This window comes from Siphateles boraxobius, unplaced genomic scaffold (assembly GCF_051911475.1).
Source record: "Siphateles boraxobius isolate OS27281-9 unplaced genomic scaffold, OSU_SipBor_1 12, whole genome shotgun sequence".
Taxonomy (NCBI): Eukaryota; Metazoa; Chordata; class Actinopteri; order Cypriniformes; family Leuciscidae; genus Siphateles; species Siphateles boraxobius.
In genome coordinates this window covers 11,721,435-11,745,289 of record NW_027508722.1, presented here as the reverse complement: position 1 = coordinate 11,745,289, position 23,855 = coordinate 11,721,435, and the positions used below count along the sequence as shown (strand labels likewise).

The 23,855-nt window shown below is 37.0% G+C and overlaps 2 protein-coding genes across 4 annotated transcripts in view; one reads left to right on the top strand and one right to left on the bottom strand.

Moving 5' to 3' along the window:
* Positions 1-369: 369 nt before the first annotated feature.
* On the bottom strand, positions 370-13,319 carry abhd5a (abhydrolase domain containing 5, lysophosphatidic acid acyltransferase a). Of its 2 annotated transcripts, XM_077208128.1 has the most exons (8): positions 13,219-13,319; positions 12,785-12,865; positions 11,763-11,848; positions 9,699-10,071; positions 7,665-7,819; positions 3,058-3,169; positions 2,624-2,810; positions 370-1,521 (listed from the first exon to the last, which is right to left on the bottom strand). In XM_077208128.1, the coding sequence occupies exons 1-8, from the start codon at positions 13,248-13,250 to the stop codon at positions 1,432-1,434; spliced, it is 1,116 nt and encodes a 371-aa protein (XP_077064243.1). In that variant the 5' UTR covers positions 13,251-13,319; the 3' UTR covers positions 370-1,431. The 2 variants fall into 2 exon arrangements, with proteins under 2 accessions (XP_077064243.1, XP_077064251.1); XM_077208136.1 differs by lacking the exon at positions 12,785-12,865.
* Positions 13,320-14,085: 766 nt separating this feature from the next.
* ano10a (anoctamin 10a) overlaps positions 14,086-23,855 on the top strand; it is a 40,851-nt gene continuing 31,081 nt past the window's right edge. The window contains exons 1-7 of one of the 2 annotated variants that reach the window (XM_077207940.1): positions 14,086-14,586; positions 18,501-18,651; positions 19,863-20,060; positions 20,230-20,364; positions 21,706-21,825; positions 22,196-22,529; positions 22,771-23,006. In XM_077207940.1, coding sequence (XP_077064055.1) covers positions 18,513-18,651; positions 19,863-20,060; positions 20,230-20,364; positions 21,706-21,825; positions 22,196-22,529; positions 22,771-23,006 — 1,162 coding nt within the window. In that variant the 5' untranslated portion in view covers positions 14,086-14,586; positions 18,501-18,512. The remainder of the gene's footprint in view (positions 14,587-18,500; positions 18,652-19,862; positions 20,061-20,229; positions 20,365-21,705; positions 21,826-22,195; positions 22,530-22,770; positions 23,007-23,855) is intronic. The other variant, XM_077207952.1, reaches the window with a different exon arrangement.

Below are 23,855 nucleotides of genomic sequence, written 5' to 3'. Positions count from 1 at the left end.
TGCAGGGCGGTAACTTCCCTGCAGTGTTACATTGTGCCCTCTTGTGGATATGAACAGACATTATGTGCAGACTTTCAGAATGGCGACCATGTATCGTCTCACAGAGAACATATCGAACCAGTAGTGACAGTCTAAGAAATATTTATGCAAATGGAGAGTCTACAAAAATAGGGTTGCACATTTGTAAGGAATGCTATTTATCAATGCCATGAGTGAGGTAAAACATCATTTAATGTATAATATAAATTTTCAGGAGAGCGTTTTCCACCTGCTGTGTCATCGCGGTTTCCAGACAACAGTCTGGCCACAGTGAGTCATATGATGAGGGTGTTTTACTGTATATGACCTTTAAGACAGGGGACAGCTGTATTCAGACTCAGAAAATTAGTTTATTATTATTAAAATTAACAATAGACATCAAGTTCACACATGAAAAATATAAATTCAAAACAATTATTATTCACAAAATCTTTAAGACAGCCTCAATTTCATTCAAAACAATAATAATGATACTAAAATAACCTTTCCTTACAAAATAATGGCTATTTAGCACTGAATGCTTTTACAGTATATTGACTTTGCCCTGAGGCATGTTGCATTTATTTTGCCTGAAGACTTAAACTGTGACCTGGGGCTCAGTACCATTTCAATTTTGTGAAAACACCAGCCTACAGGCTAAGATAAAGGCAAGATGGACTTTAAATGGTCGAGGATATTACAAAATGTGCACGTATTTTGGAAATTGAGGCACTTTAAAAGATTTTGTGGCAATTATACATAAGAATCTTCTCATAACAGGTTACAATAAGTGAAGTGCTACATGTGAACTGCATGACCGGAGGATATACATGCTTTCTGTTGATCCACCCGTCTGCCTCCCTTCTGATCCTAACAAAGAATCTTTTACAGATTCATGAGGTAGAAAAATACGAAAAGGCTTCAAAAGCAATAAAACATAATCACTACCGTCTCACATTCTGATAAAGGTTCATTTTTTTTAAATGAATAGGGTTACATGTATTGGAAATTTAAGTTAATTAAAGTGCCTAATTGCTCTCAGTTACAGGTCTATGGTCACTAAATACCTTAGTGTATGTACCACAAAATGTTATCGATTGTCATAATAATGCACAATTATTATAATATATTTTTATCCACATCAAAGATAAACAGATGAAAAAAACTAATTTTTCACATTATTATATCATCATGATTATGTGACATGGAAATTTGTTATTTAGGACAAAAAAAAATAGGTTCAGTAGTGTTGCAAAACAAGCAAACTGGCCTCCAAACTCTCCGATCCCAATATAGGACTCAACAAAGATAATTTGCTGACACGCATGAGAGTGTGTGCATGTGGAGAAACACAGCTCTGCAGAAAGCCATGTTTGGATAGTTCCAGAAGAAAAGTTCCTTCATCATCACTCTTCAGTTTATCGTTTCACAGACACGAAGTATCTTCTGGTTGAAATCCTCTGGCTGATCAGCATACACATAGTGTCCTGCACCTCGTATGGCCTAAAACCAATGCAAGCCAATAAGAAGTTTAACATTAGTTAAAAGCAGACAGACATTGACTAAGATAACCAAGAAAATAATCAGTGTATACCAGAAGAGCCATAATAAAATGTAGGTGTTTATTTTGAACCAGTTCCACAGATTGTTATATAAAATGTTGCAATATTTTCACTTGGCTTTAACATCCTTAATAATTTGAAGATTACACAATGCCATTTCAGAATTAGAATAATTAGCTCAGTTTTGTGGTGGTGAGAGGAGTCAGTGTGGAACACAAACACAATCATTGTACAAATAATTTTGTTTTTGTGCTGCCTGCCAATTCAAATTGTACTTTTTCTACACTGCTTGCTCTCAACATTAGAATTCATGCAAAAGAACTCCCACTGGAATTAAGAAATTATTTGTGGAAGCTATGCCATCCAGGCAAAGCTCCAAATGTCTGTGAAATCCCATGAAGGATATCTTGCCCATCATCATGCCCAAACGGGTCATAGCATGAGGTCCTGAGGTCCACCTATAATACCTTTTATTGTGCTAAAAATAGTCATACTGTCAACTTCTGAACTCCCTGAAATGCCTCGATTGTAGTCCGGAATGCAACAATATGTCACAATATTCCTCAATTAAATATTTACCCGCCAATGTATTCGCAAAAAAAAGGGGTCGAGGCCTTGTTGAGTTGCGTTAGTTGTGTGTTGTCACCATGACCATGATTTTTCGATCTAACGGGAATGACATTTCTGAAACAGACTTGAAAAATAAGGTTTTTGAACATTCAAGCATGAAAATATAGGCCTATCCTAGTAGACCCTGAAAACAATATTAATATTTTGTAAAAGGGTCGTCTGACAAGAACAGCACAGCCTGGCTTTCTCATTACCTCACTGTGACTAGGTGGGACACCATTTTTGAATGCCAAACAGGCATTGCTGACATGTAAATGTGGGCAACCACGTGTTCCAATGCATTGCTGTATGATATCATACAGATGTTGCAAAGTTGCAGTATGTTTTCATAGTTCATCAAGCTGTTATCAGAAAATAGTGAGAAAAGTTTCTCTGAGTGGCAGTGTGTGCAGAGCAGTGAATGGAGAACTCACAATGATCTCTACATGGGAGTTTGGCCTCATTTCTTTGATTGAATTGCCGGAGTGGCCATCTATGCTGGAGCGTGAGCCATAGATCACCGTAATGGGGATGTCGCTGTGAATCAGGCCAATTCTCTGCAGCATGGGCCTCTTTGCCCAGCCATACGGAATGGTCATGTTTTTATAGGCTGTTTCACCGCTAAAATATTAGGATCATAATAAAAAAATAAACAGCAGACCGTTATGAGGATTTCAACTTTCACACATATATCAAAGCCATTCACAACAAAAAGCATAAGGGAGAGGGAGAGAGAGAAAGAATGAGATGGATAGATAGATAGATAGATAGATAGATAGATAGATAGATAGATAGATAGATAGATAGATAGATAGATAGATAGATAGATAGATAGATAGATAGATAGATAGATAGATAGATTTGGTACCTTGGACTTTGGACATTAAGATGGAAGATATATTCTGTGACTCTATTGTCATTAAACATAGCCGCAAATTTCTTTTTGAAGTCTGGTCTCAGAGTCTGCACAAGAGTGGGACCTACAGGAAATGCAAAACACACATCTGAAAAAAGCTAAAAAGTGAAAATCCACCGAAAATCGATCTATCCTAAAATGATGGATCCCCTATAAAATTTTCATCCTATCATTAGTTCTTTAGTTCATGTGTCACATGTTCCCATTGTCAGTGACTAATATCCAGCCCCCTTCAGAATCCTACAGAACTTGACAGAATGCTCTGCAGATTTCAAGGGAATTGGAACGTCCATCACTCACAAAGTTCTACACATGACCAGAGGCGGCTTGTCAGGGGAGGCAAGGGAGGCACAGCCCACTCGAAATTTTGAGGTGGAAAATGAAAGAATAATTTAATGTTAATAAACGTGTTGTGTCGTTATGTGTTCAGTATGTGTATTTCTTGTTTTTATTTCACCACTGCAGACCATAAAATATGACTGAAATTGGAGCTACCGGTTGTTTGCTTTTCCGCTGCTTTTCCCCATGAACATGCCGAATATGCCGATGTGATTGCTAAGGCGATTCTGATTAGACCGAGAAGGGGAGGAGGGGTGGCGCAATCCATAACCAGAGATTCTTGCCTCCGTTGGTAAAAGAAAATTAGCCATTCACCAATGAGTATTTCACTTTCTCAGCATCACAGAGGTGATTAGCCTCTCTTAGTATAACAACTAATCACTGTAGAAAACATGTGATATTAGTTTGAACTGCTCCAGCTGATAATCTATTCTCTATTACAACCTAATTATGAATTATAGAAATATTGAATATTTTCCAAAAATATACCAAGCTACCATTCGAGCAAAAGCTATACATTCAAATTGGGAAGACCCATGCCCAAGGCCGGCGCTATGGGCGGGCCTTAGGGGGCCGGGCCCACCTAGAGAGCTCCTGTGCCCCCCCTCCATCCAATTTGCATTTAAAAAATTATTTTAATAATAATAATAATAATTTACGTGCAGTATTTATATATTTATTGATGTGTATTTAAGTGCAATGTTTGACTCATAGGCTAATCTTATAAAAAAAAACTCCCGGAAGTTTGACTGATTGTTTACAAAAAAGGGGTTTCCCGCTGAGCCGCTCTGACCGCAGCATCTCGGTAAAGTTATAGCGACGCGACGTGCTCGGTTTTGCCTATTCAGAAACGAATGGAAAGAGAAACTCATGAGATTCCAATCCCAAAAACGTCGACTTCAGCTGTATTAAGAACGTGAGTAGGCCAGTTGGTTTTATTACTCTTCGTAAGTTGCACCAGACGTGGTGTAAATTATGCATTTGACACTGATATGCAATATGTGTGTGAGTGTGTCGTAGTTGATTATGCATGGTTGATTTAATACTTAACTTGAGATTTGTGACTATTTGGCTGTTATTATAGGAAGTTGACTTATAGCATGCTGTGTTCACGGAACAATGCAGACAAGGTTCATTAGTTAACATTAGTTAATGACTAACATGAACTAACCATGAGCGATACATTTGTTACTGTATTTGTTAATGTTAGTTAATAAAAATACAGCTGTTCATTGTTTGTTCATGTTAGTTCACAGCCTATAGGCTATAACTGTAACATGATATCTCATGATAGCCGAAATATGATTGGGCAATAGGCTAATTATAGTTAGGATATTGAAATCGCTGTGAAACTGTTGTAGCTACTGTTGCCACACGTCCCGTTTTTTCCGGGATTGTTCTTCTTTTTAACAACCTGTCCCGGGAAATTTATAAACTCTCCCTGATATACAAAAGGTGTCCCGGTTTTCGAAAGGCTATGTCTAGGCTTGACATCCAGCAATCATTTTCATTAAATAGCAGAAGGTGTGAGAAAGAACAATACTGTAGGATGGATTTTATGATAGGAAAGTGAAATTCTATTTATATTGTCTTGCTGTGTATGTGTAATGTAATTTTATTACATCTAAAAAACATTTTAAGCAGTTAATTAAAAAAAATCTATAATCCGGGTTCTCAGATTTAGTGTGCCTCCTTTATTAAAAAGCCCACCAGCCACCACTGCACATCACTATTTTGTTTTGTTTATTACATATTCTGGATGATTAGATTTTTTTTGGTATCTTTCAGCTATAAATAATAGCTTAGCTCCATTTAACACTTTTCACTATGCTAGATGGACAGTTCACCCGAAAATTTTAATTCTGTCATTAATTTCTCACTCTCATGTCATTCCAAACCCGTAAGACTTTCATTTATCTTCGGAACACAAATTAAGATCTTTTGGATGAAATCAGAGATTTCTGTCCCTCCGTTGACAGCCACGCAACTACAACTTTAACGATTCAAAAAGTTCATAAAGAGATCATAAACCGAATCCATATGAATTTAGCGGTTTAGTCTAAATTTTCCGAAGAGACTCGATCGCTTTATTATATGATGAACATATTGAATTTAGGCTTTTATCCTCATATAAAAATTCATCAACTTACACATCAGTTGTGGTAAATGGATGCTCAAGTATGCTTGCAATGAGGTTCATTCTCGGGTTACGCAGCACGTTTGAGCTTCTGCAAGAACCAATGAGGTTCATTCTCGTGTTACGCAGCACGTTTGAGCTTCTGCAAGAACCAATGAGGTTCATTCTCGTGTTACGCAGCACGTTTGAGCTTCTGCAAGAACCAATGGGGTTCATTCTCGTGTTACGCAGCACGTTTGAGCTTCTGCAAGAACCAATGAGGTTCATTCTCGTGTTACGTAGCACGTTTGAGCTTCTGCAAGAACCAATGAGGTTCATTCTCGTGTTACGCAGCACGTTTGAGCTTCTGCAAGAACCAATGAGGTTCATTCTCGTGTTACGCAGCACGTTTGAGCTTCTGCAAGAACCAATGGGGTTCATTCTCGTGTTACGCAGCACGTTTGAGCTTCTGCAAGAACCAATGAGGTTCATTCTCATGTTACGCAGCACGTTTGAGCTTCTGCAAGAACCAATGAGGTTCATTCTCGTGTTACGCAGCACGTTTGAGCTTCTGCAAGAACCAATGAGGTTCATTCTCGTGTTACGCAGCACGTTTGAGCTTCTGCAAGAACCAATGAGGTTCATTCTCGTGTTACGCAGCACGTTTGAGCTTCTGCAAGAACCAATGGGGTTCATTCTCGTGTTACGCAGCACGTTTGAGCTTCTGCAAGAACCAATGAGGTTCATTCTCGTGTTACGCAGCACGTTTGAGCTTCTGCAAGAACCAATGAGGTTCATTCTCGTGTTACGCAGCACGTTTGAGCTTCTGCAAGAACCAATGAGGTTCATTCTCATGTTACGCAGCACGTTTGAGCTTCTGCAAGAACCAATGAGGTTCATTCTCGTGTTACGCAGCACGTTTGAGCTTCTGCAAGAACCAATGAGGTTCATTCTCATGTTACGCAGCACGTTTGAGCTTCTGCAAGAACCAATGAGGTTCATTCTCGTGTTACGCAGCACGTTTGAGCTTCTGCAAGAACCAATGAGGTTCATTATTGCACGCCGGGCAGGTTTGGTTGAGCTTCTGTTTATGTTCGATGAACAATGTTAAAATGCTTAAATTAAATCTGTTCATCATATTCACGATTGTGTCTCTTTAGAAAATTTGGACTAAACCGCTCAATTAATATGGATAAGTTTTATGATTTATTTATGAACTTTTTGAAACGTCAAAGTGGTAGTGGCGTAGCTGTCAATGGAGGGACAGAAAGCTCTAAGATTTCATTAAAAAGATCTTCATTTGTGTACTGAAGATGAGTGAAAGTCTTATGGGTTTGGAATGACAATGAGTAATTAATGACAGAATTAAAATTTGTGGTTGAACTATCCCTTTAATATCCATTCCACATAATTCTGTAGATTTCCCAAAAAAATCAGCCCATAAAATGTAAAAGTCAGAAGATTCCATCTGGGCTTGTGTATGATCAAAACTATCCTGAGTCAGGGGGTTTCTGGGTATGAGGTTTTGGTTAAAAATACTGGGTACTTTTATACTAAACTAGCACTCAAAAACACTGAGATGACACATCATTTTTGGATCTATTGAACATTACACTGAAATTATCAGTGTAGAAAAAAGGAAAAGACAGAAAGAGATATGAAATATGATCTTAGATGAGATATTAAAAAGCTAGCTTGGTAAAATATGAGTGGAACATCATTAATATTAATCTATGAAATTCAAAACACAAATTTTCAGATCCTTGATAATTCTAGGATTTTTTCCAAAGCCAATTTGTTCTTGCAAAACAATTGAAGCATATACACAGAAGGCAATGTGGTTAAGGTATGCGATATGAGACAAGTATGACGAATGAAAAAAGACATGCTCCAATTACTGAGTGAATCGTTAAAGTGAAATTGGAAGTGCGACGTCTTGGCTAAATCTGTCCCTGGGTTTCATTACTGACAATCTTTATCAAATGGTGTTCCACATCATTTAAGATACACAAGCACATCTTGAGCCTTAAGCTGTAATTTCTCTTTTTCTCATTAATACTTTTATTACGTTTGATTTGCACTCTCAGATTAGAGTAAATCTTACCTAAAGGTCCAGCCAATCTGAGACCAGCGAGAGGGTTGAATGGGCTCAGCATTGCCCCTAACACTTTGATCCACACAGGAATGGGCCTATCTTGGTCACCTGGGTCAGGACGTTCTGGAAAACCCCACGGTTCCACCAGAATCAGGTGCTTTACTCTGGACAGTGGGTAAAGAGAAGGACAAACTGTAATATATCTGTAGCATATTTTCAATTGAATCACAACTAAATGGAGTTACACCTAGCTACAACTAGTTACACTGACCAAATGTCATTTTTTAAGTCCCCCTGTGGTGACAATCAAGCTTTTTTTGGGGGCAGTCATGGCCTAATGGTAACAGAGTTGGACTGGTGACCCAAAGGTTGCTGGTTGGATTCCAGTACCGACAGGAATATGACTGAGGTGTCCTTGAGCAAGGCACCTAACCCTCAATCGCTCCCCGGGCGCCCCTCAAGGCTGCCCGCTGCTCCGGGTGTGTGTATCCACGTTTGCAGTGTGTGTGTGGGTGTGTTCACTACTCACTACTCTGCTCCTAATGTGTGTGCATTTACTTGGATGGGTTAAATGCAGAGGTCAAATTCCAAGTATGGGTTACCATACTTGGCCATCACGTGTCACTTTCACTTTTTCACTTTCAGTTTATTTAATGTTATTTAGATGTCTATGTGGTGTTCTTAATGCGCTTTAAGACCATGTGCAAATTCACAAGTCAACACCATTGCTGAGTATTTTCTCCTTAAAACTGCAGTGAACCAAAGACAGTCTCAAAAATACGGTTTGAGATCGCTGGTGTTTCTGACGTCACTAACTACCTTGTAACCAATCAGGTTAACGTGTGGATCGTCAATGAGTGGATCTCTGAGCTGGTGTGAGTAAGTGGAGGCGGGGCTCATTTGCATATTCATAGAACTATGTATACTAAATGTGGCAAGGGTGTAAAGTTACATTCAAGCTATTTTATGGCAGGAAGAAAATTTAGTTTTAAGGAAAAAACTTTTAAATATGTCATTTTGTTGATCAAAGATGAGTTTTAAGGAATACAATTATTGACTAGAGGGGGTAATCTGTGCATCCTGATACCCAGAGACAAAAAAATAATAATAACTTTGTGGGCAGGATAGAAGCGATATGGAATATGCAGCAACTCTACTGCTTGTTGAAATCGGATGCTAACAAAAATAGTTTTGAGTCAAATTCTGAGGTCAAACTGCTGACAGACATAAAGGTTGTGGGAAATGGGGAAACAGGAAGGATGTGAAAAACAGTGTTCTGCATCCAGAGCCACAGTTACAACACAACAGGACACAGAAGTGAGCTTCTATTCATCAAGGGGCTGATTTGAAATTAGATTTAAATTTGTATTAAGGTTTAGTTATCAATAATGCAACTCATTTTTATGTATGAATTATGCAAAAATATATGATTTAATTCACATCACATGGGGTATTTACAGAAACATTAGATAACATTAATAATTGTAATGGACCATGGAAGAAACAACACTTTGTTTACACACTGCTCTAATGTACTAATTTACATATGTCAATATTTATTTTATAAATTAAATTGTTTTGGCAGTTAACTTCAGTAATAAGCATTCCGATTAGATGAGATAAATGTATCTAGGCAGAATTAGTAATAAATAGGCAGAATTAGTCAAAATTAATGATGTAATATGTTATGTTTTGTCTAATGTAATTCTCTGTTGTGTCTGTGTTAAATTGCCAATTGATTTCAAATTCAAATTCATGAAATGCAAGGCAGCCAATTCTCAAATTCTGACATTTGTTAAACTCTGCCAGGAGTATCATTAAAATGTTTATGATTATCAAAAATGACCACAAAAAAGATGCAACAGCCATTCATCAATCAATATGACATTTGTAAATCAATCAAATACACTCTAGTGTAGATATTTACTTATTAATTGTTGTGCTTCCATAGTAAACAAAGTGTATCCCTCACTCAATTAAAGGGATCATAATAAATATATATTTCGCTAAAGCTGAACTCTTTTCTGTCTTTTAGTTACAAACCTATCTGGGTATGTGATTGCGTAGGATGCAGCCAGATATCCTCCCAGGTTATGGCCCAACATAATCATACTTTCCAGGCCCAGTTTCTCCCTCCACTGTTCAATGGACTCAACAAACTGGAGCTCCGCATCCTGGGCGTCCGTGCTGAAGTGAGGTCTGCTGCTCTGGCCAAAGCCCAGCAGGTCGAAGGCGTAAACGGGCCTCTGCTGAGCGAGAGAGTCCAGGTTCAAGGCCCAAAATCCCACACCACTCCCAAATCCATGTAGCAGAACCAGAGGGGTTTTATTGTCCACTGGCCCCTTAAATACCAAAGTCCACAGTCTGTTTTTGTTGGATATGTGAACAAACTGCCTGCAGAACTTGCTTGTGACGTCTGAAAGGAATAAAAAAGAAAAGGTTTCTGTATTATAAAGGGCACAGAAAATGTATCTGCAAAGGTTACATCTTAGTAGAAAATTATACACACACACACACACACACACATATACTTTGCCGCACACATACACTGTCACAAATATATATATAGAGTATATATTCATACTAAAACATGCCAACTTAGAAATAAATAAGTTAATATCAATACGTTTATTATCTTCACTCTTTAAATATGTTTTTGTTAGCTACATGAATAAAATAGGCTAAGCATTTTCATATCTAGTGCAGACCTTATTTTATTACAGTTACAATTCTGCTCAATGCAAATGTGAATGATTACTTGATGTATTTTAATGAAAATGTGAAAAGTATAATCGCTTGTGCTTTATTAGTTTAGTCAGATTGTGTGTCAACAATTGTGAGTCAAATTAAGATGAAACCTTATTTTGAGTAATCAATGCAGAAATCCAGATATGTTTGGCAAAGACTATTTGTATGCAAAAAGCATTAAATGTTATTTACGCAAACAGAAAATAGCAGTATTTCTTTACCCTAAGTGTGCACATTGTAGTTCGATGATATGTATACTTATTGCAATAGTGGCATATACTATTTACACCTCAGTGTATTGTAGTAATTATATGTAGTAACAGTATGCAAGCAATAATAACAACATATTCAGTGTATTTGATTATTTACTAAAATCATAATTGGATGCTGCCATATTAGGACATTACTTGTCCTTATCCCTAAAGACACCTCTACACCTATGTTAGAGGTTCATACTAAACCTGCTGATCAGTAAATGTATCCTCGAAGGTCCAGTAAATGGTTTTGAGTGTAGTAATATGAGCTACATGTGTCGTGGTTGAGCTCGTCCGTAGTGCCAGCACATCCGATCAATGATCATGAGGACACCACAATCAATTTCAATTACAGGTCAATTAAAAACATGTTAAACACTTTATTCCCACTATTAAAAAGGCAGATTCGAACTTGTGTTGGTCGCATAACAGCACACGCCTGAGGGTATGTTTACAAGACAACGATGTACTAAAAAAGGAAATGTTTTTCCTTCGTGTTTTTCGCGTACGGACGACAACGTTATCAAAACGATCCCCGTTCACACGATTCACGGAAATGACTAAAAACGCTGTATTCTGCTGCTAGGCCAGCTGGCGATAACACTTTGTAAAAAAAAAACTATGTGCCTATATATTGAACACATAATACGCAGGCGCAGGACGTCACCGTTTTCACAAATTCGCGTTTTTGTAGTTTACAAGGAGATGATACTGTTGTTGAGTAAATGAACGGCCAAAACGCATAAAAGTTTTCCGTTTTTAGTTGAAAATGGCCATGTAAACGCCGCCTTACTCTCCACACCACTGCTCCTGTTTTCAAATGGGTTTCTTTTGTAGTTTTGTCTCACTCAACCAGACAATAGTGGGTGGAGCTAGTGTAAATAGCCTCCGCCAACAAGGCAGAATTCAACTATTTGATTTTGGTGTAAATAGACATTCCAGACATTTTTTACAAAGAGTTCACAAACTTATTATTGCAACTCTGTATACTGATCATCGTCAATTATGTTTATTAAATAATTCTAGAGAGAATTTGCAATACCTAACAAAAACTTGAAAAGTTTGGAGTCTAAATTTCGATGTGACAATGGTTGATGTAACTCACAGTGCAGCATCCTCTCTTCTGCCTCCTTCAGTTGGCTCTGAGATGTTGGGCACCAGGACGGCAGCCAGTCGCTAATCCACCATGACCTACAGTAAAATTACATGTGAGCTTCTTATTCTTATTTCACTTAGAAAGAAACTAACATGAGATGGCTGAAAATGTTTGTTCTTTACAACAACAACAACAACAACAACAACAACAACAACAACAACAACAACAACAACAACAACAACAACAACAACAACAACAACAACAACAAAAATTAAATGATAATAATGCCAGGTTAAAATCTGCTTTCAGAGCAAAATAAATTCATTAATTAGGCTAATTGATAAATAACATACAGGAAATATTAAGCAGGCTTTCAAATCTGCTAGACAAAAGCCCTTAGACCTTGAGGAATTACTTCATATAACTTATTGTACATTGTAACAAAATTGTACATTACAGTGTCCATGTTACACATATAATATATTATGTTAAAATATGGCTAAACGTCCCAAAACTAAATAGAAACCAAAACTAATTAGTACTATACACCTGACTGTTGCTATATACTGTGAAATTGCCCTAATTTACCATGGGGTCATCAAGAGCAATGACAGGAGCAATGACTGATTCATGATTATTAAAATGAACAAATCGTTGATTTCATAATTTCTTTTTTTATTTAAATATTGATGATTTAGACAGTTAATGAAAATCTCTGAAACTATTATCTTAAGACAAAAGACTTTATTTCATCAACTTGAACAAAACTGAACATGTTCTTCAGTACCTGCATAAAATACTTTGGCCAAACAATCCAATTAAAAACACTATAATTTTCCATAAATAGGAGGGAAAAGATTTGGTAGATTTAAATTTGATTTAGAATATTGGTTCACATTTAGTATAGCCATATGTTCCTCATTAGGATTACACTGTAGTTTATGTAATAACATGAACACTGTAAAGTGACCAAAACTTAGAGGCACTAAGTAGAGTTAGTTTTTGAATTAGGACATTTGCACACATTTTACCTCACTGTCTTGTCCAAGAAAGAGAAAACACTGTAGAAGAGACTACGAATACCAAGAAACATCAGTACACGCTGAGCCAGTCTAAAGCCAAGAGAATGTGAAAGTGCTGTCAATCAAAGACATACTGTAGTAATTGTATTACAATTCAAGCAATTCATAATTTAGTTAGATATTAGTTTTGTATTAATTTAAAGAGTTTATTAATGAAAGAAGAATTGACAGACAGAAATAATTGTAAGAAGTAACCAAATACCCTATAACAACAACCTTATAGGTTTTATTGATAAACACCTACACTGACAGTACACAAACAGTTCGCGTACGGCGTGCAAACGAAAACGAATAAATCTAACTAATCGACAACAATAGCAACGCACATATAATTCACACCATTTACATTTTTTAAGCAAATGTGTGCTTAAAGGGTTACTTACCCAGTGTCCGCTAACACTGTCTCCTCAGCCATGTTTTCAACACAGTGCTGAACACTGTTCAGTTAGACAGAGAATTGTGTACATTATGTTCTTATGAGTCGAATCTTTTATCGAATCAGTTGAACAAGTTCAAAAAACGGACTGAATTAATGTCTCCTTCGTACATGATGGGCATAAACCAGAAACCCGAGTGAAATCATGATAGTAGGAGCATTTGCAGGGTGATTAACTGTTGGGATAAAAAAAAAATTAAATAGTCAGATAAAAATAAATTATGAAATTAAATATCTGTGAGCTTCAAGGGCTTGCGTCCGGACGTATATCATGGAGTAAAATATAATTACTGAATTCTTTATTTATGTTTTAACCAGTTCTTTAAACAAATTGTTGAACCAACCAATGCTGAATAGGATTCTCTACTATTTCTGACAATCACTTGTACAAAACACAATAACACTGATGTTCATATTGCTCTTATCTTGTTACAGTAGGCTACACATAAGCAATAGTGTCCATTGTAGCTGTGTAAACTGCTTACACATAAACTAATTTAACTTGAAGATATGCTAGAAATAGTGAAGCTTGACCATTCCGAGTTCCGACCCACAATATCCCAGTGAGTCAGTTCAAGACTGATTCGCGATTTACTTTAGACTAGAGCATCGTAAGCGTACAACCGCAGAGCCACTTCCACAAATTATCTATGCGATCAACGAATCTCACGGTGCTTGTGAGAAACGCACCCCAGAACAAGAACTCGGTATAATGTGTATCTGGTTTGCGAATCAATTCAGACTGGTTCATTACAAAGAACCGGTCCGAGAGTCAATTCACTCAAGACTCGTACATCACTAACATTGATCACGTGACAAAGCGTCAACAGTGAACTTTGATATACTCGTCCCAGCTGTCTACTGATAATTATCAGCGTTAGGTGTACAGCTCAGAAGTCGTTTTCACTTCACACGTATTGTTTGAAGGCACAAATATTTGTATTTTATTTGATGTTAAAACGCGATAATGAAAACAGCGCATACACGAATAACTAAGCGGATCTATTTCAAGCGAATTTACTGTAGGTTCTGTCTGCATTTCTAAATCAGTGTTGATAAATCACTCACTGTTGAACATGCATGTGTTTGTAACAGGTTTGAACGGTGGGTGGGTGTGATCTAGAATTAGGGCTGTGTCATCTCGATGACGTGGAGGAACTCAAGTCAGCCTTAACTTTAAACCTCTCCTGATCATACTCTTGAATTATACCCAAACCCAATCAAGATTTTTAAATAAACTATCATAAATGGGCGTCTGAAGTGCAGGATTGACGTCTGTTTCGTGTTCCGGACAGCTGATTGCGCGTGCAACACTGTGAGTAGACAGTTTACATGTCAGTGGGGTATCAGGCCTGTCATGCGGCTTGTGCTTGTTATTTTACTGGCGTTTAAGCATTGTAAAGTGGTAAAAAAAAGAAAAAAGGTTACATTTGTAAGATATCCGTAAATGTGACTGGGATCACATATAGCCTGTCTTTGTATGTTTCCTTGTCGGGCATGGCATGCGTGTCTAGCTCCGCCCAGTGATCTGTCAAGACGTCCAAAGAAAAGAGATGCTGTGTTTTTCATGTTTACTGTAATACGAATCACATGAGTTATTTATCGAGATTTTTAATAAGTTTCCCGAGACATGTCCAAAAACACCGGGATAATCATCCAGGTTTAGTTTCTTTAGGTTTCCGTTTTCTTGCCACACCTTTTCGTGCAATATTACTTTTCAGGCTTTTATCTGAATTGCATATTGCATGTTTATTGATGCACGTGTCTTCAAATTGGTGATGTTGGGTAGAACATATTAGGTGTTGTTAAAGAGTTTATTCGCCCTTTTTGAATTGGCAGAGATAATTCATTTGTATAGAGACATGGGCTACATGCATTATTAATCACATCAGACAATTTGGAGTATAAAAGCAGGCAGACACAAAATACAAAACAGTGTGTGTTATACACGCATTCTCTTTGTACCTTTTGGGGACTTTCCATTGACTTAAGTTGTTTTTATATTGAACCAATGCAATTTTGATCTCCTAACCCTAACGTTACCCCCAAACCTAACCTTATAGAAAGCTTTTAGAAACATATTGCAAATATATGTGTAATATAATTTAACGATAACAATGAAAATTTGACTTTGAAGAGAATAAGTACCCCTTGCATTAATAGCTTTCTGTAGGTCTTTCTTACAATTGTTAAAGAGACAGTTCACCCAAACATGAAAATTCCATCATTAATTACTAGGCCTCATGTCAATCTAATCCCATAAGACTTCATATGATGAACAGATTTAATTTAGGCTTTTATTCAAATTTAAAAACTGATGTGAAAATAAACGGAAGCTCAACTGAACCTGCTTGATGCTCGAGAACAAACCTCATTGGTTCTTGCAGAAGCTCAAACGTGCTGCATAACATGAGAATGAACCTCATTGGTTCTTGCAGAAGCTCAAACGTGCTGCATAACATGAGAATGAACGTCATTGGTTCTTGTAGAAGCTCAAACGTGCTGCGTAATATGAGAATGAACCTCATTGGTTCTTGCAGAAGCTCAAACGTGCTGCGTAACACAAGAATGAACGTCATTGGTTCTTGCAGAAGCTCAAACGTGCTGCGTAACACGAGAATGAACGTCATTGGTTCTTGCAGAAGCTCAAACGTGCTGTGTAACACGAGAATGAACCTCATTGGTTCTTGCAGAAGCTCAAACGTGCTGCGTAACACGAGAATGAACCTCATTGGTTCTTGCAGAAGCTCAAACGTGCTGCGTAACATGAGAATGAACCTCATTGGTTCTGGCAGAAGCTCAAACGTGCTGCGTAACACGAGAATGAACGTCATTGGTTCTTGCAGAAGCTCAAACGTGCTGTGTAACACGAGAATGAACCTCATTGGTTCTTGCAGAAGCTCAAACGTGCTGCGTAACATGAGAATGAACCTCATTGATTCTTGCAGAAGCTCAAACGTGCTGCGTAACACGAGAATGAACCTCATTGGTTCTTGCAGAAGCTCAAACGTGCTGCGTAACATGAGAATGAACCTCATTGGTTCTGGCAGAAGCTCAAACGTGCTGCGTAACACGAGAATGAACCTCATTGATTCTTGCAGAAGCTCAAACGTGCTGCGTAACACGAGAATGAACCTCATTGATTCTTGCACGTCAAGCGAACATGGTTGAGCTTCCGTTTACTACAACTGATGTGTGAGTTGATGAATGTTATGTGAATAATAGCCTAAATTAAATCTGTTTATCATATGAAGTGATCTCTTTTTGAAGCGTCACAGTGGTAGGTACTGTCAATGGAGGGACAGAAAGCTCTCAGATTTCATCAAATAGATCTTCATTTGTGTCCTGAAGTTAAACGAATGTCTTGGAACGACATGAGGGTAAGTAATTAATGACAGCATTTTTATTTTTGGTTGAACTATCCCTTTAACTGTGTGATTTGGAGGGTTTTCTTGCACCCCACCCCATTTCAATTGGATTGAGGTCTGGACTTTGACTTTGCCATTCCTAACCCTTCCATTACTTGCTTCAGAGCCATTCTTTTGTGGATTTGCTTGCATGTTTTGGGTAATTATTATGTTCAAAACTCAGCTTCAACATTTTTACTGATCGTCTCACTTTCTTCCCAAGCATTATTTGGTATAATGTGGAATTCAAGTTTGCCAGGCCCTGAAGCAGCACACCAACTTCCTGAAGCTTCTTGAGCTCTACTCTGGAGTGCAGTGGAATAGCAGATAACTTGGAAAGGCTCTGCTATCTACTTTAAATCCCTTTTCAGACTTTTCTTCAACTTTTCTTCTAAGGTTGAAGGATCTCATATACTTGATTATGTCCAAACCAGACCAGTTTGTTGAGTTGTAAATAAGGTCTTCTTCTGGTTTTCCTCTTTATTAATTAATGGTCTACTATTTGTTAAAGGGATAGTTCACCCTAAAATAATTTACTTACCCTCAAGTACTTCCAAACATTAATTTCCTTCTTCTATGGAACTCCAAAGAAGATAAAAAAAAAAAAAAAAAGTTGGTAACCAAATTTTTTCGTTCCCTTTGACAAGCTTCAATTGTCTTTTTTTTTGTCTATTCAATGTCAATGGGAACCTTAACTTTATTTATTGTTAAATGTTGACTTTTATTAATCGACAATGGTGAAATGTCAGCTCCAAATTTATTTATTTATACAAATAGTTATGATTTTGATGATTTGATTGTTTTTCACACTTTATACACACAGTATAGGCACAGTACAGAGATTGTATGGATAATGTACAGTTGGTCAGCTGATCATTATCGCAAAGTTAATAACCCTGGTCTGTTGGCTGGTTTTTGGGTTTTAAAAAATAGAGACCACAGAGTGATGGTAGACATGAAAATATCAATGGTATGTTGCTACTGTATATGGTCAGGACAAAATATGGAGTAGTTACAAAAATTATACAAAAATATAATGCAAAATACAAAAAGGATTCGATTGCTCAATGCCACGATTGACAATATTTCTGAGTGTGGAGTTAACAGTGTACTGTAATAAATACAGATAAGTATTTGCAAACTAGTGCAAAAGTTACAAACACCAGCTCCTTCAGAGCATCTTCGATTCTATTCTGTCATCAGTTTTGTTATTGCTTCTATTCTTTTGACTATCAACTTGTATATACATCTCCTATGCTGACCAAGCCTGCATATAAATGATAAAAAAAACAGTAATATTGTGAAATCTTATTACACTGTTTTCTATTTTAATGCATTTAAAAAATATCATTTATTCCAGTGATGCTAAAGCTGAATTTTCAGCATCATTACTCCAGTCTTCCATGTCACATGATCCTTCAGAAATTATAAAAAGTAAAAAAGAACAGCATTTATTTGAAATAGATTTTTTAATATAGAGGATATTGGAATAGTGAGTCATATCACACAGTGAATTGTATATGATATGTCCTCATCATCAAACAATACGCAATGTGTGACATGATGACATTTTTGCTGCGTGACTTTTATTGCGACACCTAATTATTAGAATTACCTATTTGAATTCGATACTTCTGAGTAACAGGAAAATATTTCCATAAACACTTATGGATGCACATACGGCTCGATCTTCACCAGTTGAAATGTGTGGTGTTTCTTGTTGTGTATATTCTGCATCTGAAACTTGAGGAGAGTGATATGTTTTATTTATAAATATTTTTTTTTTTTGCCCCTTGCCTCTCTTGGTCTGTGTATAACACAGGGATCAGGAAAGATGCATCTCGGCTTGTCGTTTTCTGACAGTGATGTCTCTTCGTTCACCCCTCTGGTGGTCCTGGAGCTTGCTGATGACACTAAAGCAGAGGCCATCACTTGGTTACTAAACAGGATCAGAGACAAGCAGCAAAATGGAGGTGAGACCCTTGCCACGTTACATCTAGGGATAGAGGTTGACAGGAACTGAATATTTTCGGAAATATCTGCTTGCCTTCTGAAATTGTCTGTGTTTGAATCCATTCGTTGTCCTTTGGGCCTCTGTCAGGGTTACTCAACCACTGTGACGCACCAAACGTGAACCCTGCCCTTCACAGAGGTCACAGATATAGCATATCAGGAGGAAACGCATGCTTCTCTTTTTCAATTACTTCATACATATTGCTTGCACAGACACTTGGTTCTGATCAAAATGAACAACTCTGTAGCATATTTACTGCTCAGTTCTCGATTTGTTCATTAAAATAGTCTGACACTACAATGTTAAATAGATATCATTACTAGTTATATATTTAATTTAATTACTTAAACACCTGCAGTAAATTAAAAAGTAATGCTGTAATGTCTAACTACTAGAAACCAGTAACATGAGCTGGTTTTATATGAAAATTAAGAACTGATGATGGTTCAGTGACATTATACTCATTTATTAAAAAAAAAAAAAATCATTCAGAAATTATTTTATTCAACATTTCTTGAATTTACCTCTTTGATGAGCAAGTTTACAATCTCATTTCTGTATTAAAATCCATTTTGGGCATAAAGTTAAATATCTCGGGCCGGGGTGATGTAACAATTCCGGTAATTTCATTCCTTAAAAGAGTAGTTTTGCATAATAAAAATAATAATCAAAACGGCCACTACCTATAATATTTCACAACTTTTGCCTGCAACATCAAAATCATGTGGTGGAGCCATCATGCAAAAAAAAAACAACAAAAAAAACAACAACATAAAACAGGAAATGATTCTGTTCTCTGGTGGAATGAGGTGCCAACCTCGACCCAATATCGACCCAATCTTTCCATCATCTTTCTTTTCCTTTCTGCATTTCACCTCTGTTCTATCTTGTTTACTAAATTAGATTTTTACTAAACCATGTGCAATGAAAATTGTTGGCCCTATGAGAAATTGCTTGTGATCTTCCTTATTTCCAAATGAATCCAACATGAATACAGGGAAAGTACATTATGTAAGAACATGGTATAACTACATTTTTAAGACATCACATGTAGTTTTCTTTCTAACACTGAACCATACATTTCAGTGTTAATTTGATACATGTGTGTCATTTATCAGGACATTGACCTTGGGAAATACCCAGTTCCTAAAACTCAGATTTCTTTTATAGGAGCAGAGTTGTTGGTGGATCAAGTGCTTCTTCCAGTTCAGGATGTTCAGAAGTCTAATCCAAATGTCTTTGTGGTGGGTTCCACGTTACAGAGGCTTTTAAATGGAGCCGAGGATGTTGGGTTGTTTAAGGAGTTTCAAGATGGCACAATGCGAGGGTTCACTTATGCCAACAGAGAAAGCTTCAGAGACTTTGAGGGTGAGCTTCATTTATAACCGAATATAAGGAGTATGATAGTGTATTGTTTTTGTTTTTTTCCCACAGTATGTCAAGAAACCATTTTGGGGATTTCAGCTGCATTAGTTCCTCATATAGACTTTACATTTGGTCCTGGTTTCCCTATAACACTGTTGTGTTGTGCTCATAGGAGATGGTCAAGCATTTCTCAGTGATGCGGAGTGTCAATACATTATCAAACACGAGTTGGATACGCTTAGGGCTAAGAATGAAGAGCACGTTCCAGGATACCCTAAGCTTAAGCTTTACCCTGGAAAATCAGTTGGTAAGTGTATTTCTGGGCTGCACGATTTGGGGAAAAATCGACTTGCATTTTTTTTCTGATTAAAAATTGTGTCTGCGATTTTGAAATGTGATTTAATAAAAATCCAGGTTTGCTGTTCTCGTTTGTAGGGCTGCACAGTTTTTCCAAATATATTATATATCAATGTGGCTATAAAATAATATTATAATAATTATTGTAATATTTTACTGTAAGAAAAACTAGTATTTAAGAAAACAACTTTTATTTTGACGGAAAACCACATGGAGCAATTTAAGCTTCTCTAATGTTGATACTGTAAGCGCTTCCTACTGCAAGTATGGGAAGATGGTTGGCGCATGTTGCGTTCTCAAATGCACATTAGAGCAACCCAAACTCAGTTCACAGTAAATGTTGCTCCACACGAACTCCATCTCTATATCTGCTCTGAGACACTGCAAACACTGGCCGATCATGAGCTGGTCATGTGAAAGAACACTCTGAAATACGCAGCACATTTATTTATAAATTAAATTAAATCACAACCGTGGCTATTTGATATTGCGCTAAGCCTTATCACGATTTTGGTTTTATTTCAATTAATCTTGCAGCTCTATGGTTCATCCTCATAATCTTTAACTAATCCACCTTTTTTTTAGGGGAGGGTGTGAAAATGCTTTTAACCAATAACATTTGACATTATTGATGCAAATGTGTTTGATTACCTGTTTATTTACTTGATTCAACATTGAAATTCAGATATAGAATTCAATTAGGGAATATAAATATCGGTATTTGTAATAAGTAATTCATTTTTATTTATTTTTTTTGCATTCTGATTTGACACATGATTTGACTTTACACTGCCACCTATGGGTGTGGATGCATCATATGACAGAAAAGAAAACAAGTTTAGCTTACCACTGATATTGTGGAGCAACCCAATGTATTTATCACCTATGATTTTTTTTTTTGCAACTGAAAGTGCCTGATGGTGTTGAAATAAGTGAGCAGTATTCGACAGATCATGTGATCTCAAGATGGCAGCTCCCATGATAGGAAGACCATCCCCTTGTAGAATAAAAATTAATTTTTTAGCCACTGACATCATCTCATTGAGAGTACATTATTTTAAACGTTTGTCAAAAATGATATCTGGGTAAAACTTTCTTGAAGTAAAAAAACAACAAAAAACTATAGTTCCACCTATAGTTTAAAACATCACCATTCAAACCATCATATTTGCTGTTTAACAATATTAATCCTTTAGTATTTTTTAAATCACATGTAATTGTAATTGTCCAGAATGCTTTTTTTCCCTTATTTGAATAATAAGTTACATTTTGATGCGAAACTCTCTTTCAGTGCGGAGATTGCAATCCAAAGGTGTCTTAGTCCAGTTTTTCCCTCTCCATAACAAAGAAGACCTTAAGAGACTCTCGTTCTCATGGTACAAAAAGATCAAACTATCCTTCCAGCCGCTGGGTGAGTCACTTTGTCTGTGTGCGCTGGCAGCATGAACTTTAAACCCAACTCCAGCCTTTATATCTGTCTGTTGATACAACTTACTGTGAAAAGAATTTCATTAGAATTTTGCTTATATAAGTAAAGCTGAATGTCCTATTCGGGGGGTGTGCGTCATTTATAGCTGTTCTACATACCTTTGCTTCTCTTAAATTATTATGGAAATTCTAAGAATACTGTTTATTGTTTGTTTAATGCAAATGTAAAGTGAAGCAGAACTGTACGGCTCCATCTTAAAAACTGGTGTTTTAGATCATCAAACAATTGCATTGAAACCACAATGCACTGTGCTATATTCATTGATGTTCTCTTTGTGTCCTCCATAATGTAGATGACATCAGATGTTACTTTGGTGAGGGTCTGGCGCTCTACTTTGGATTTCTGGAGTATTTCACATTTGCCTTGGTACCCATGGCTCTCATTGGTATCCCTTACTACCTCTTTGACTGGGAGGACTATGACAAGTACGTGCTGTTTGCTGTCTTCAACCTGGTTTGGTCTACGGTTTTCCTGGAAGTGTGGAAGAGATGCAGCGCTACGTTAGCGTACGGGTGGGGAACGCTGAGCCGCAAAAAAGCATTTGAAGAACCGAGGCCTGGATTCCATGGAGCTCTTGGGTTTAATCCAGTCACGGGGCGAGAGGAACCAGTCTACCCTAGCTCCAAGTACCAATTTTTGAAATATTGTCATGTTTTGCCAGACAAAAAGGCATATTAAGCGCAACTTTTATTCTTTGGTTATCACCAAAACCTGGTTTGCATGTCTCAGACCTTTAAAATGTAATAGTAATAATAATACACAGAACTGCATATTCTAAATCAACATCAAACAAATACAAGCATGATAAATATGAAAAGTGTTTTAGATGCTGAATTTGTATTGACAGTGTTTGTTTTCCCTTGACAGGCGACAGTTGAGGATATATTTGGTGTCGGTTCCTTTCGTTCTGCTGTGCCTGTATCTGTCCTTTTATGTGATGATGGTTTACTTTGACATGGAGAACTGGGCCATAAGTATATATACTGAAAATCCAAACTTTGCGTCCGGCATTCTGATGTTTGTTCCCAGTATCATCTACGCTGTGGTCATTGAGATCATGAACTTATTGTATCGCTATGCTGCTGAGTTTCTCACAAACTGGGGTGAGCCTGAAATTCTTTCTTTCTTTTTTTTTTATCATCTTCCTTTACACTTTATTTCAATGGTCCACTTTAGACATTTTACTAACTAGAAGTAACTTTGCAACTACGTGTCAACTAGTATTAGTAGACTGTTAGGTTGGGGTTAGGTGTTAAGGTCTTGATACACTTGAAGCGAAATCAAAGAACGAACTGGCGTGACGTAATTTCGAACAAAATCAGGCCAAAACAAAGTCCGTTTTGTGTTCATTTCGGGAGTTCAAAACAGATTGCCAAAGCGCACTTTCCGGAAAAGTTTGCTCTGGCTGGTATACACCTCGAACTACCATTGGTCCGTGGCGAATACATAATAGGTAAGTGTGCTATGAAGCTCCGCCTTCTTTAACATTGAAATCTTCTCCGCTTCATTTCTTCTGTTCAGTCCCTTGGGGTCTGACGCCTTCGAGTAAAAACACACTGGAGAGTCGCTTTATGGTAGAAAATGAAGTTGTTTCTAATTGAAGGATACTGACACTGTTTTTCAGGTTTAATACAGTAAAGCTGCTTGGTTTAAAAATCTATTGTATAAAATGGTATATAAATAAACATGACGTGACTTTACTGGATTGCAGAGCGCACGCAAACATCGAAATCGATATTATCAGATGTGTTCTTAAAGGTGCATTGTGTAATATTTAGAAGGATCTGTTGACAGAAATGCAATATCTTATACATAACTATGTTTTGAGAGACCTTAAATAATGAACCGTTATGTTTTTATTACCTTAGAACAAACCGCTTCTTTCTACATACACCGCTGGTCCCCTTACATTGTAATAGCCATTTTGTGCCGACATGTTTCTACAGTAGCCC

Excerpts from the sequence above, each read along its gene's own strand:
- abhd5a (XM_077208128.1), bottom strand. The coding sequence starts at position 13,250 with ATGGCTGAGGAGACAGTGTTAGCGGACACTGG. Across the intron at positions 12,866-13,218 it reads ACAGTGTTAGCGGACACTGG|ACTGGCTCAGCGTGTACTGA; the intron begins GTAAGTAACCCT and ends TCTTGGCTTTAG. Across the intron at positions 10,072-11,762 it reads AGAAGAGAGGATGCTGCACT|ACGTCACAAGCAAGTTCTGC; the intron begins GTGAGTTACATC and ends TATTCCTTTCAG.